The 12,117-nt window shown below is 42.2% G+C and overlaps 1 protein-coding gene across 10 annotated transcripts in view; it reads left to right on the forward strand.

Annotated features, from left to right (window-relative positions):
• ANKRD44 (ankyrin repeat domain 44) overlaps window positions 1-12,117 on the forward strand; it is a 368,927-nt gene that overhangs the window by 236,530 nt on the left and 120,280 nt on the right. For all 10 annotated transcript variants that reach the window (XM_051849303.2, XM_070070443.1, XM_051849305.2 and 7 more), the window contains exon 10: window positions 4,187-4,301. In XM_051849303.2, coding sequence (XP_051705263.1) covers window positions 4,187-4,301 — 115 coding nt within the window. The remainder of the gene's footprint in view (window positions 1-4,186; window positions 4,302-12,117) is intronic.

Raw genomic sequence — 12,117 nt, forward strand, 5'->3', positions numbered from 1 at the left:
AGCTCCTTGCTAACGTGCCTAGAAAATCAACAGAGGATGGCCCAAGTGCATGGGCCCCTGCACCCATGAGGAAGACTCAGAAGAGGCTCTTGGCTCCTGGCTTCGGCCTAGCCTAGCTCTGACCATTGCAGTCATTCATTTGGGGAGTGAACCAGTAGATGGAAGATCCTGCTCCATCTCTTTCTTCTTCCCTCCCTCCCTCCATCTCTCTCTCTCTCTCTCTCTCTAAATATGCTTTTCAAATAAACCATACACACACACACACACACACACGAAAAATTAACAAAAGTCATGGAAAATAGCTCACAGAAAAAGATAAACAAATGGCTCTTCAATATATGCAAAGAGGCTCAGCCTCCTTCATAGTCAGAGAAATGTGAATGAAAATGGCCCTGAGATAGCAGTTCTCCCCCTTCAGAGGGCAGGGAAGCAAAAGCCTGGCAGGGCCGTGGGGAAAAGACACTGCCGTTCGGTGCTGGCCGGAGTGGGGAACCGCACAGTGCTCAACAGGGGACATGTGGCAAAATCTCCCAGAACTACGCATCCAGTTACCCTGGGACCTAATCCAGCTGGCAAATGTACAATAGCATACGCGTGAGGTGGTCACTGCTACTTTCCTACTGATGATGAGATGTTATTTATACCTAAATGTTCACTCACAGGAGACAGTAAAACAGTGCAGAAACTTTCAAGATACGATCTCCAGGAGGGAGTTCCAGAAAGTATTGTGACCTGAGGAAAAAAGCATTTTTTAACTAGCAACATAAGCTAAAACTTATGAAGATTATTACTATAGATGTGAGTGAGGAGGAAGTGGAAAGGATAGGAATGAGGATGAAAAGCTTTTAAAAATATTACTTTTGGGAGCCGCGGCACTGTGGTGTAGCGGGTAAAGCCACTATCTGCAGTGCCGGCATCCCATATGGGCATCGGTTCAAGTCCACACTGCTCTACTTCCAATCCAGCTCTCTGCTGTGGCCTGGGAAAGCAGTGGAAGATGGCCCGAGTCCTTGAGCCTCTGCACCTGCGTGGGAGACCTGGAGGAAGCTCCTGGCTCCTGGCTTTGGATTGGTGTAGCTCTGGCTGTTGCGGCCAACTGGGGAGTGAACCAACAGATGGAAGAGCTCTCTCTCTCTCTCTGCCACTCTGTAACTCTGCCTTCAAATAAATAAATAAATCTTTAAAAAAATGACTTTTGAGGGCCGGCGCCGCGGCTCACTAGGCTAATCCTCCACCTGCAGTGCTGGCACCCCAGGTTCTAGTCCCGGTTGTGGCGCCGGATTCTGTCCCGATTGCTCCTCTTCCAGGCCAGCTCTCTGCTGTGGCCTGGGAGTGCAGTGGAGGATGGCCCAAGTGCTTGGGCCCTGCACCCCATGGGAGACCAGGAAGAGGCACCTGGCTCCTGGCTTCGGATCGGCACAGCACGCTGGCCGCAGTGCGCCGGCCGTGGCAGCCACTTGGGGGGTTAACCAACGGAAAAAGGAAGACTTCTCTCTCTGTCTCTTTCTCTCACTGTCCAACTCTGCCTGTCAAAAAAAAAAAAAATGACTTTTGAAACCTGTAAATGTTTTACATATTAATGCAGTTAACACAATTAAAGCTCCATCAAAGTTTTGGAAACAGGCCGGCACCACGGCTCACTAGGCTAATCCTCCGCCTTGCGGCGCCCACACACCGGGTTCTAGTCCTGGTTGGGGCGCCGGATTCTGTCCCTATTGCTCCTCTTCCAGGCCAGCTCTCTGCTGTGGCCAGGGAGTGCAGTGGAGGATGGCCCAAGTGCTTGGGCCCTGCACCCCATGGGAGACCAGGAGAAGCACCTGGCTCCTGCCATCGGATTAGCGCGATGCGCTGGCCGCAGCGCACCAGCCGTGGCGGCCATTGGAGGGTGAACTAACGGCAAAGGAAGACCTTTCTCTCTGTCTCTGTCTCTCACTGTCCACTCTGCCTGTCAAAAAAAAAATTAAAAAAAAATAAAGTTTTGGAAACAAAATCAAGTGACCCTAACTACATATCAGATTGATAATATGGAGGGCCTTCAAAAAGTTCATAGAAATGCATATTATAAACTATACATAGATTTTTTTCATACTGAAATGATATCTTTTAGGGCCAGCGCCGCGGGTCACTAGGCTAATTCTCTGCCTGCGGCACTGGCATACCAGGTTCTGTCCTGGTTGCTCCTCTTCCAGGCCAGCTCTCTGCTGTGGCCCAGGAAGGCCGTGGAGGATGGCCCAAGTGCTAGGGCCCTGCACCCACATGGGAGACCAGGAGAGGCACCTGGCTCCTGGCTTAGGATTGGTGCGGTTCGCCGGCCACAGCAGCCATTGGAGGGTGAACCAACGGAAAAGGAAGACCTTTCTCTCTGTCTCTCTCTCTCTCTCCCTGTCCACTCTGCCTGTCCAAAAAAAAAAAAAAAAAAAAAAAAAAGATATCTTTTAGTAACAGTTTTCCCACAATTTTTTAAAAGGTATTCTTATGAAAGCACACAAAATAAAGGATTTGTGTCACTTTTGAAAAAGTACCCCCAGAAAATGCTTATATCGTTACTGTAAAGTTTGTTGGGAAATAGAATACTCACACCCTCTCAGAGTCATCGCACAAATTGTTCATTAATTATCAAGAGGAGAAGACACTTTTGCATGAGAATATGATGGCAGGCATTACTTTAATCAAACAATCAGACTTTGTTTCAATGTATTTGAAAGAAGCACAGATTTTCTATCAGCTGGTTCATTCCTCAGACACCTGCAGCAGCCAGGTCTGAGCCAGGCCTACTCCAGGAGTCCAGAACTCCGTTCAGGTCACCTACGTGGGAAGGTGGCAGATACCCAGGTACTTGAGCTGCCATTTGCTGCCACCAGGGATACACAGATCTTTCTTTTTTCCTTTGGTAGTGGTGAAGATACATTAGATTTATAATTTTGATCATTCTAAGTATATAGTTAGTGGTAGTAAGTACATTCATGTTATTCTACAAACTTTACTACTCTCCATGGCCAGAAATTTTCCATGTTCCCAATCTGAAACTCTGTACCCATTGTAAGAAATCAAACTTGCATCATTCAGTAATGCAGAAAGTCAACCCGTTAGTGCCCTAAGGTAATGCAGTGGAAAGTACACCTGAGTTCTGGGATGCTCTTCTCAAATTGTTTAGACTGAACCTAATAATGAAGAAGCTATCAGACAACTCCAGAATGCAGGGTAGACTAAAGAACTCCTGGATTGGCATCAATCTTTGAGAGACCTAGGAAAATAAGTAACAGAAGGGGGGTTGTTTTAGATTATGGAATCTAAAAAGATAGGACAACCAAATGAGATCAGAATATTTGATGGGATCACAGATTTTCAAAAGATAAAGTGCATTTTGGGGACAACTGGAAAAACTGAAATGTGAACTGTATATGACATAAGATTGTTACATCAGTGTTCAGTCTCTTGGGTATGTTGATAGGATTGTGATTATGAGAATGTTTTTGTTATTAGGAGAAACAAACTTAGGGGAAAAATGTGATGTCTAACTTATTTTTACATAGCTCTTCAGATTAATGAGTAAACAAACCAACTATGCTTATAAAGCACATGCCCAGAGGAGAGAAAGAAAGAAAAACTTAGGGGGAAAGAAGGCAAAATAAAACAAGATGAAAATACTATATTAAAAGAACTGTGAGTGAATAATATGCTAACTTTTATAAATATAGGCATTTTCAGTTTGTATGAAATGTTTCTCATTTCACTCACCGTATTTTAAGCTAGATAATCAAACTACATAAAATCTTTTCCTGAATGTTCTATTCTCTTTGGTTCTTATGCTTTAGCATGGTATTTTCATAGGTCTTTAATTCAGCAGGTAAAATGAAAATTGTGCCTTTGGAGTTACATCTTATGGAATTTGATTACATTGCTCGTGCAGAGGAGGAAACTGGTCGTAGATTTTAGATCCTTAAAGAAGACAGCATACGAAGACTTTTCAAAGGCATTTCTGTAGACTTTCTTCTATGCAGATATACTACCACTGCTTCAGATGGTGATTTGTTCCCTTAAAAAAACATGTTTGTACTTCAGAGCGGAGATGCACACTGGATTAGAAAAGAAATCAACATTTGTTCAGTATGAGTTATGAGCATAGAACCCAGAATCTGAATCCTGAATCCTTTTGTGTTATCCTATATTACAATGTCTCTTGCAGGAGGTGAAATTGACTGTGTGGATAAGGATGGCAACACTCCTCTCCATGTGGCTGCAAGATACGGTCATGAGCTTTTGATTAACACCCTAATAACCAGCGGAGCTGACACAGCCAAGTAGGTTGCTGCAAAAATACAGTGGAATAATTGCCACATGTGGGAATTCTGCCAAAGGGACTTTGCCATGTGGTAGATAGTTCCCATTTGTCCCGATTAAGGTGGATCTGGATCATTATACAAAACACAAATTAAATTTGAAATAAATTGAGTGACCCTTAATGACATTTGCAAAGAACCAATTTTATTTTTACCTACATCAGAATGAGGTCTGTTCTAGTGGTTTTAATTAAGGGACGAACTTTATTTCTTACTCTGTTTTATAACATTCTTCTGTTATTTCCAATGCTCAATATTAGTTTGATAGGAAAAAAATAATTGGGCAAATTCGGGATTTATTCAGAGTGCTTGCTCAGTTTTGATGATATGCTTATAGGGTACTATTGAGTAAATCTGCTACTACATGGGAAAGAGCGACCTGACTTCATTTTACATTTCAGCAAAAATATATAAATCATACACATGGATCTGTCACAATGCGGGGTGCTAAGGGGTAACTTCAGAAGTAATTTACCTGGGTGATATTTTCAAGAAGCTCATAATTTTGGGGGAAGCCCAAGGCTACCTAAGATGAATAACCATGCAAGTTTATCATTAAGTTCTTAAGAAAACAGGACTTAAGGGGTAGAATGTTCAGTGTAGACAAAATGCGCCATGTAGTGTTGACAGGAAGGAGCAAGCCCAGAGGTGCCTGACGTTTTCTGCAAAGGCTTCAGGGAGGTAAGCTTTATGTGGGCTTTGGAAAATGAGAATAGAGCACAGCAGAAGGTGGCAGACATCCCAAGCAGGAGAGAAAAGAGGACAACGGTGCACCTCAGGGGAGAGCCGGTCAGAGCAGAGGGATGTGAAATCTCTGTCCTGCTCAGAGGCAGGATATTGTGGTTCGGAGCCCAAGTTTTGGTGGGCACTCCTTGTGCTCAGCTCCAATCCAAGCTACCTCACCTGTGGGCTGTATGACGGTGAGCCCGTGGTTCAGTCCCTCTGTTCTTTGGTTTCCTCATTTGAAAAAAAGGGAGTACTAGCAGTACCTATCCGTAGACTTCTTATGAACTTAATGACTTAATTACTTGTAAAGCTTTCTGGTACATGGTAAGATCTGTAGGAGTATGAGCTATAAATATTTCTGCTAAGGTTATTAAAAAGATAATACATGTTAACATCTCTTTGAACAGTAGCTAAAACAAAAAGCTATCAATATGTGTTAACTATTGTCTTATTACTTAACAATATGTAGTAGAACCACAGTAAAGAGGGCCTTGAATGCCTGAATAAAGAATTTAGCCTTGATTACAGATACTATGGGTACCAATAACTAAACTTTTAGAAGAATCATAGGAGGGAAGTATATATTAGGAATTCTGTCTTGTCTGTCAAATATTGTACAACAGAATTGAATGTCTTGCTCTAGAATGAGCCAAAATTTAAATGGCCCAGGGAAGCTGTGCTGAAATCATGTTTTAAAGCAGAGTCACTGGAGATCGAGTATTCTGGGCCTGAAGTCAGTGATATGGAACACTCCGACAGGTTCCTAGTCATTTATCTTCATCAGTACAACATTGAGTTTTACCGAGTTGCAGTGACCTTCTGGGCTCCCTGTCTAGTAGTTAAGATAACAAGAGGAGATGGCTGAAGTATTGTTAAGGATTGTTATGATGGAGTTTGTGGACAAACCTGTCAGAACAGAGCCAGAAAAACACTGAATTTTGGGATCCTCCAAATGAGGTGACATCTCAGCAAAAGGAGATCTGGGTAGGCGTTTGCCAGGTGGACAGAATTATAAGTTAGAAAGAGGGTAAAGCAAGGGAGGACATCCCAGGAAGAGTAAACAGCATTGAGGAGACACAAGCATGTCAACGCGTTGAAAGCAGATTCTTAAAGTTGGGTCTTCTGATGTGGATGGGGGAGTGAAAAGAAATGAGGTGGAAAGGCAGGAAGAGCCGCATTTCCAGGGACCTTAAATGTCCTGCCAAGGAATGGATTCCATTCTGAGGCACTCGGAAGCTATTAAAGAATTGTTAGTGGGTTTGGGATAGGTTGCGTCTAATGATCCTATTTGTGTGTAGAAAGATTGCTCTGAGAGCCATCCAGACATGCTGGCGACTGTCCAGGCTGGAAATTCCTGGCAGCCTCTTGCAAACGTCCAGGAAAGAAAAGATGAGGCCGAGGCCGAGGGCTGGCAGAGGAGGGTGCTGCTGACAAATAGTACTAGCAGTTGTGTGTGTCTTCTCAGGAGAGACAAGAATCTGCTTCGAGCCGAAAGACCTCCCTCATTGAGCTGTGTAAGTTAAAAGAAGCAGCTCAGTTTCGTGGGAAGGGTCTAGCCTCAGACTCTGCAGGATTGCCCCAGGTTCTGGAGTTCCCACCCCACTGGAGCTGCCCGAAGCCAGAGGTGGAAAATGCTCAGTGTTAGCTGAGCAGAGGTAAAATATCCAGGCACAAGCCGACTTTACCTGTCTTGTGTTTCAGTGATACTTTTGTTTTTTTATTTGACAGATAGAGTTAGACAGTGAGAGAGAGAGACAGAGAGACAGAGAGAAAGGTCTTCCTTCCGTTGGTTCACCCCCCAGTGGCCACTATGGCTGGAGCTACGCTGATCAGAAGCAAGGAGTCAGGTGCTTCTTCCTGGTCTCTGACACGGGTGCAGGGGCCCAAGCACTTGGGCCATCCTCTACTGCCTTCCTGGGCCACAGCAGAGAGCTGGACTGGAAGAGGAGCAGCCGGGATTAGAACCCGGCGCCCATATGAGATGCCGGCACCGCAGGTGGATGATTAACCAAGTGAGCCACGGCGCCAGCCCTATGATATTTTCAGTCATATTTTGTTTTAACTCTAAATTACTTGGGGGGATTTTAGTCAAACAACTACAAATTTCTGATTTTCTTCCAGACTTGAGTCCATTTTAGGGGTAAAAACATAAACTGGGCCCAACAGTTAAAAATTCCTCCCCTTATGCCCCATTTAATTCATTAAGTATAGAGTTTATTCCCTTGTAGTTGTTTTGATTTTAACTTATGCAAACACACCATGTAGCAAATATGCCTTAGAAATGGCTTTGTTGTTCCAGTCACCCTTCTTTCTGTTGGCGGTGCTGCAGCCCAGGGATCCGGATGAAGCAATCATTGTTTCAGGCTTAATAAGCCACATGGGCTTCCTTTTGTCACAGCGTATCTGGGGATAAGATCTGCCACCTGCAGTGACTGTGGTTGCGTGGGTGTGTGTGTATGGGAGGAGGGAAACCACATGAGGGGGAAATACCAGAATTAGAGAGATTAAATTTTCTAAAAGCCCTGCAGGAAATTGCTGTTCTCTGGGTCCCTTATAGGTTTAAATAGCATAACTTATTAAAAAGGATAAAATTGGACCTTTCCTTCTCTAAGTAAACACATGACATTTATTAAAATAACCCATCTTTATTAATAAACATCATGACCAAATGTTTTTAAAAATCTCCACATGACAAGCTTTGTCGTTACTTTCTCATGAATTTCTTTGAATGTTATTGAGAGTTTTTGATGAGGAGGATATTCTCTGTTATTCTTTCTGCTTCTCTGAACTTAAGTTGAGAGCACTTTGATTTTTCTTTGTTAGGTTTGTGATATTTGTCTTTAGGATTTTCATCTACTTTCTACCTTACCAATTATGCACACAGTTTTTTTTTTTCCTGCCTCAACTGCAACAGCGTTAGAAACATTCTAGTTATGCAGATAACAGGCTCTGACATTCATGCACTTGTTAAATATTTATCAAGGGCCTGTAAAATGTCACCCAGGGTGCCAGGTTCTGGGGTAGTCCAGGTCCCTGCCTGCAGGGAATTTATAACCTACTGAGGGCAAGAATTAAATAAGCAGTCACAATTCTGTATGCTAATGTGATACCAGAGCAATTTCTGGGTGCTATGGGATATGATGAAACATGTCTGGGATATTGAACTCTTCCGGCAAGGCCAGGGAAGACCTAAAAGAAGCCATGGTTAACCAAGACCAAAGAGCGAGTGGCAGTTAGTTAGGTCATAGTTCTGAGAGTCATGCATCCTCGTTATAGATTTATTTTTATTATATTATTCCTTGAATATATATAAACATAGGCCCAGGTTTATAAACTTTTTATGATTTTGACAGTAACGTGTCAGTACATTTTAAAAAGTACATGCAAACAGAAACCAACAATGTTTATGTAAACTGCAGTTTAACAGTAGTAGCCAATGCTCATGAATGCATACCTGTGCTAGGCACTGCTCTGAAGGGTTGCATTTAACTTTCACAGCAACCCAACAGGGTAAGGACTGTGATATCCCTGTCTTACAGATGAATCAATGAGGCACAGAAAGGTCAGCTGCCTGCCTGGGGCCACAGAACTAGTGAGGGGCGCAAGTGAGACTTCCCACGTCTGAGCCCCAGCTCTTGAGCAGGTGGCTTGCTGCCCTCTACATAACAGATGATATACATTTCATATTTTGCCCAAGGTAGATCTCCATTTGCATAAGATTATGGTCCTGTCAGTGAAAGTGCTGTCTGTAGAGTTCAATGTAAAACACGAGAAAGCAGGTTCTGCATGGCTCCACAGAGAGGCAGGGCAGTGGACTTGACACAGTGCAGAGACCCTCATTCAAACTACTCCATACAAACTACTTCATACTGCATCATCATTGGCCTTCTCCAGGCTCATACCTATCATTTCTCTATTAAGTCCATCTTTCTTCTTTTCCTGTTGGCCTATTCCAGTACTACACGAGCAATATTGTGAACCCGAATACTAACAAGGCTACTAAAATTTGGCAGGGGTTTAAGGGGTGTAAAGGCTCATTCTGATAATCCAAAATATACCTTCATACCGATTATTTTAGGGTATCGTATCATTGAAAAGCAAAGAGAGTTGAAAAATTTTCACAGAGAACTCTTGAGAGCCCAAAGGTATTTCCAGTGACAGCAAGGAATGCACCGACTGAGTCAAGAACTGTTTTTGGGCAGCAGGGGAGAAGGATAAGAGAGGGGCAGGTGCAGAGATTGCATGTACGAAAGCCTAGGGGCAGGACAGAGCCTGGGGCGAAGTTGAGCATTGCTACAGTATACGCTCATTAGGCAACGGCCAGAACTGGAAGGAGCCTTTCAAACTGCCTTGCAGTATTTGAACTTGATTCAAAAGAAACCACTGGAAATGTTTGTGAGTTGCAGATAGCACGGATCTGGTCTCATGGTTGTCAGTTGTACACAAATGCCTGTAACTTAGGGGTATGTAACAAATGGCATAGACAAAAATCTTTAAGAAATGGGTTTTTTAATTTGGGCTAATAATTCAGATAAGAATCATAAAAATCATTCCATTCTAAATTATAGAAATGTTTTTGTCTTTCCTATTCAGGAGGCATAACTAAACTAGTCCACGACCCTTGGAGAGTTATGAGAAAGTTATTACTGTAAAGGACATGGGAAAATAAAGAAATGCTAGCTGATCACAACTCATTTTTGGTGTTTAAGAAATTTCATTCCTGATTTTTTTAAAAAAGATTAATTTATTTGTTTGAAAGTCAGAGTTACGTAGAGAGGAGAGGCAGAGAGAGAGGTCTTCCATCTGTTGGTTCACTCCCCAATTGGCTGCAGTGGCCGGAGCTGTGCCAATACGAAGCTAGGAGCCAGGAGTTTCTTCTGAGTCTCCCACATGGGTGCAGAAGCCCAAGGACTTGGGCCATCTTCTACTGCTTTCCCAGGCCATAGCAGAGAGCTGGATCAGAAGTGGAGCAGCCAGGACTAGAACCGGCGGCCACATGGGATGCAGGCACTGCAGGCGGTGGCTTAACCCGCTGTGCCACAGCGCTGCCCCCACATTCCTGATTTTAAGGGAGCATAATCTAATTATAACATCAAAAACTCACAGATTGATGCTTACTAAACTAATAATAATTGCAAGGCTAATAATAATGACACTAACATGTATGGTAAAAGCTTACCAAGTGCCATGTGCACTGTTTAGCACTTTGCATCCATTATCTCAATGAGACCTCACAGTTGCTCTCTGATATGTACACTAAAATTACCTTTATTTTCTGGAGGAGGGAACCATTATGTACTTGCCAAAGATCAAATAGCTAGCAGGTGGGAAAAGTACGACTGGGTCCCAATGTCTCTGACCCCATTATCTTAATCACAGTGTCCTTACCACACAGCCCGGAGGGAAAGCTCTAGAAAAGACTGGGTGTAGGAAAGGGTGGGCATGTCTTCCAGATGCCAGGGGCAAGCCTGAAAGAACTGATAGTCTAGTGATGCAAAGACCCTCTCTTCACCTCCGGTAGCTCACAAGGGCAGTCTTTCAGACATTTATTCTGCAATAACTGGGTAGGCGATGCCAGCTAACAGCTGAATTAGCAACAGCTAATACGAATGTGTTCCATTAAGCTAATGACTGGTCAAAGAAATGTGACAGTCTAACTGGAATTGCTCTTCTTCCTGTTATTTATATGTTGTTAGCTTGAGGTTACTTGGCATCTTTATTCTTATCTTCCTTGCTGTATATCTGATGAAATAAGAATGATGCTCTTCTTCGATTCAGCCAGCCAATTCGTAACTTTCCTGCTAAAGGCGTAATCCTTTCTTTCTAAGCAGTCTTATTTCATAACAATAAAAAATAGTAAGAGTAATTTTTTGAAATGCACAAATCATTCCTGTAATGATTCCAAGATTCTGGATTCTGCTTTTCTTTTCAATTCTGACTTGATACTTATTTTTACTGTTTGAACCATAGAGTATCATACTCAAGTTCAAAGACCAATAGTCCTTGATTTTACAGGAGTGCACTTTCAGAATCCACACTGAGATGATAACCTTTCATTGACCATGGAATTAAAAATATATCAAGCAATTTTATTAGACATTGTGAATTAGAAGAGTTCTCTCTTCTGTGGTTTATAATTAGCAGTGAAAAAATGAAATAATTAGTTCATGTAAATTGTGTTGAATTATCTAAAAATGGGGGTGTTAATGGTAAGGTTGATTAGAAGTATTGACAGTGAATACATTATTGGGATACATGTGTTACAGTATTATTACAGTTATCCTATCACACATTTTGTTTTTTTTCAGTTGTTTTCATATAGAGTTTGATGCTATTTTCTCTAATTAATTTGCTTGCATTATTTTACATAGAACATATTTTATGTATCCTTATAAAATAGATGTTGTATGTATAGAGACACACATATATGTGTGTATATATGTATTTAAAATGGTTAGATAAAATCACAATAGCTTAAAAGTGCACATAGGAGTTTTGATACTTTTTTTTAAATAGCATATTTCTTTCACATCAAGAGGGAACAATATGACTAATAGTATAAATAGAACAGCTTCTCTCCCAGCCCCCGGCCCCCTCTTCCTTTCATGAGTGTCAAGGTCGTCACTGATGTAATTGCTTTTCAGATTTTTTTTTTGTAAATGATGAGAGAGGCAATTACAAGCAGTTCTCCACACGACACTGCCCGGAAGACGGGCAAATTGCATCTCTTGATGGATGCTAGCTATTATATACACTGCGAGGGAAATCTCCATATAGGGCAAGAAAACCAACAGAGGGAAGGCTGAACAAAACCACCAATAAACACAAAGAACTTATCATGGAAAGAGAGTGGTGGCTGATCGCTGACCAACTTGGATTTTACAAAAACATGAACACCAGGAAATGTGTGACTATGTATAAACTTCCACACATTCACATTCACGTGTTCAGCATAATCACTTTTGAGATAGTTTACACATTTCATGTATCCCGTGAATTCAAATCATATATGTTTCTTTATGAAGCATGGAATCTGAAACAGGCCACTTTG

Source organism: Oryctolagus cuniculus, chromosome 3 (genome assembly GCF_964237555.1).
Source record: "Oryctolagus cuniculus chromosome 3, mOryCun1.1, whole genome shotgun sequence".
NCBI classification, from domain to species: Eukaryota; Metazoa; Chordata; class Mammalia; order Lagomorpha; family Leporidae; genus Oryctolagus; species Oryctolagus cuniculus.